Here is a 2567-nt window from a genome sequence, read left to right as displayed (position 1 = left end):
GTCCTAGTTGGGGCTGGGCACCCTGAAACCCCTCATGAGCAGCATCGGGCTGCTCCTCAGCCCAGGGCACTGCGGGGGTTCGGGGTCCCCAGGGCACCCCCGGGACCAGGGAGGGACCAACTCACGTTTTGATGACCTGGCCCAGGTCATATTTGTCGGTCACCTCGGACGGCTGGTTATAATCTTTCTTGTCTCCCAGCGTCACGCAGCCAAACGGCATCGCAGGGCCCGGTGCTGGCAGGGCAGGGAGAGGGGGTGAGCGCCCCGGTACCTCCAGCCCCCCTGGATCTGCATCAGTGTCGTTCCCCCCTCCTCCAAGCTGTGCTAATTAACGTAAAACCTGACGAAGCGCAGTGGCTCCTCGTGCTCCCCGGCTGCCGCAAGCCCAGCCCCACCGATGCGTGTCCATCCCCGTGGCCTCCTGTCGCTCTGCCTGGGCTTGGGCCACCAGTGCGGCTGCAAGCCAGCCCCTCTGGCCTTCTTTTGCAGATTATTAATTATTTATTAAATAGCCAGGGCTAGCGCAGAGCACCCACTGGGGAGGCAAGCGGAGGCGAACGGACCCTTTCCCGTTTCTCAGCCCAGTTTTGCCCCGGTGACATTTCTGCAGCCGGAGCTTCCCCAGGCGGAACATCGTTGCGCACCATCACATGTGCAGCGAGTTACACCAGCCTCAGCTCCCAGTCTCCTACCGGCCCCGGCAGCCCCACTGCAGCACCGGGCAGGCGGGCACCACGACTGGGCACTGCCAGCCATCCTGCCACCGGCAGCGGGCAGGACACCAGCCCTGGCATGGATGTTTTTAAGGAAGGATATTTTGCTCCTGGCTTCCCTGCCAGGGATCCTTCAAATCCAGACTCTCCCCAGAAGCTTCCCAGCAAAAAACTGGTCCCATAAAGTGATTTCCCCCCCCCCTCATTCCCACCCTGTTACCGGGAGGAAGTTTCAGCTGATGTTATTTTCCGAAGGAGACAGAGCTCCCTGGGCCACCCCAGCCCTCGTGGAGGGGTCTGAGCAGGACCCCGGGACGGGATGGTGGCACGACACTGGAGGCACCCATCGCCGGGCGCTAAAGCTCCCAAAACACCGTGCCATGCGACGTGCCGGCCTCGCCATGCCGTGCCGGCGGCACCCGGGGCCGGGCGGCCGGGGGCCACGGGCAGGATGGCAGCGCGGGATGCGGGAGCCGGCATGGCGGGTACCCAAGCGCCGAGCCTGTTGCTATGGCAATGGGAGCTGGAGATGCAGAAAGCGGCACATCCTTCGGAGGGGGCAGGGACGGGCAGCACCCGACCCACCTGCGGGCGCACGGCCCCGGCTCCACTGCACGGGCCCTGGGAGGAAGGTGGTCCTGCCCTCAGCGCCCAGGGCATGCACCTAAGGGCTCCCTGGGGTGATTGACCCCAAATCGGGGTGGGGACGTGGGTGCGGGGAGCCAAGGAACTTGGGGGGGACGCTTCTTCCCATCCCTCGGAGCCGACCTGCCTCCGTGCCTGCAGGATGGGTGCTCCCACCTCACACGGCAGCTGGGCACCCTCCTGCTGGGAAAGCCCATTCCAGGCAAGAGCACCCATCCCTGTCCCGCTGCGGGTGCACCCACTCCCGAAAGAGCAGAGCATCCCTGGGGCACCCTTCTCCACGCTGCAGGCCAGGGTGACGCTTTCTAGCCCACACCCAGCTCATCCCAACAGCCTCACCAGCGACCCTGCCCTGCCTGGCACCTCGGTGGTCCCCGTGCCCACGCGACGCTGGCTCTGCCGTGCCACCCTGCCTGGCCCGGGGGTCCCAGGGGTGCTCCTGGCAGCCGCCGGTGCAGCGGTGGGCTCGGTGTCACGGGCCGGCAGGGGCAGGGCTGGCCTGCGGGAAGGCTGCCGGTGCCAGCGGCGTGATGCCAGGATTAGCCGGGAAGGGGACCCGGGCGGGATGATATATCGGGATTTTATTGCTGTCTCCGCAAGCGCTCAGCTCATCTGCGCTCATAAAATTAGTTCCCCTCGGTTTAGCGGGGACTCATCCTGCCGGGGCTGAGCTCTGGGCACCCTCCCCCCGCCCCAGGCTGGCTTTGGGGGGCTCAGTGGTACCCAGGGTACCCCACAAGGGTGGCCGGCATCCAGCCCCACATCGGGGCCAGCCCCTGCGCCCCACAGGTGAGAGCCCCCCCGCCGTGGCAGGGGGCACCCCAGCAAGAGGGTGGGCAAAAAGGGGGTGAGTGCTCCCTCCCTGGGGGGCTGGAGGGGGGGAGGCTGGGCGCTGCACTGGCACCCGCACGCAAGCAGTTCTCTTCCCCCCCCAACCCCCCCCCAAAAAAAAAGGTGTCTAATTTGGGAGCAGAAGCAACAGCGGGTGTAAGACAATAGCGGGGAAGTGGGTGGCCGGGTGCGGATGGCACGGAGGGATGACGCAGCCGCGCAGCCCTCGCCAGCGGGGTCCCCTAGCCCCCCAATTCCCCCCCCAGCTCTGCCCCACGGCGTGGGGTGCCACTGGCCAGTGCTCCATCTCCTGCCCCATTTCCACCTGCAGCCAACCTGGACGTGTCCGTGCCAGGGGGAGGAGGGTGGCGGGGTGGG

The 2567-nt window shown here is 66.5% G+C and overlaps 1 protein-coding gene across 1 annotated transcript in view; it reads right to left on the bottom strand.

The window, feature by feature from the left end:
- CAMKV (CaM kinase-like vesicle-associated) overlaps window positions 1-235 on the bottom strand; it is a gene marked incomplete at its 3' end in the record, with an annotated part of 6158 nt that extends 5923 nt beyond the window's left edge. The window contains exon 1 of the mRNA XM_014953485.1: window positions 126-235. Within this exon, the coding sequence (XP_014808971.1) occupies window positions 126-220 (95 nt within the window). The remainder of the gene's footprint in view (window positions 1-125) is intronic.
- Window positions 236-2567: the final 2332 nt, after the last annotated feature.

Source organism: Calidris pugnax, unplaced genomic scaffold (genome assembly GCF_001431845.1).
Source record: "Calidris pugnax isolate Ruff unplaced genomic scaffold, ASM143184v1 scaffold247, whole genome shotgun sequence".
NCBI classification, from domain to species: Eukaryota; Metazoa; Chordata; class Aves; order Charadriiformes; family Scolopacidae; genus Calidris; species Calidris pugnax.
This window is presented reverse-complemented; position numbering and strand designations above follow the sequence as displayed.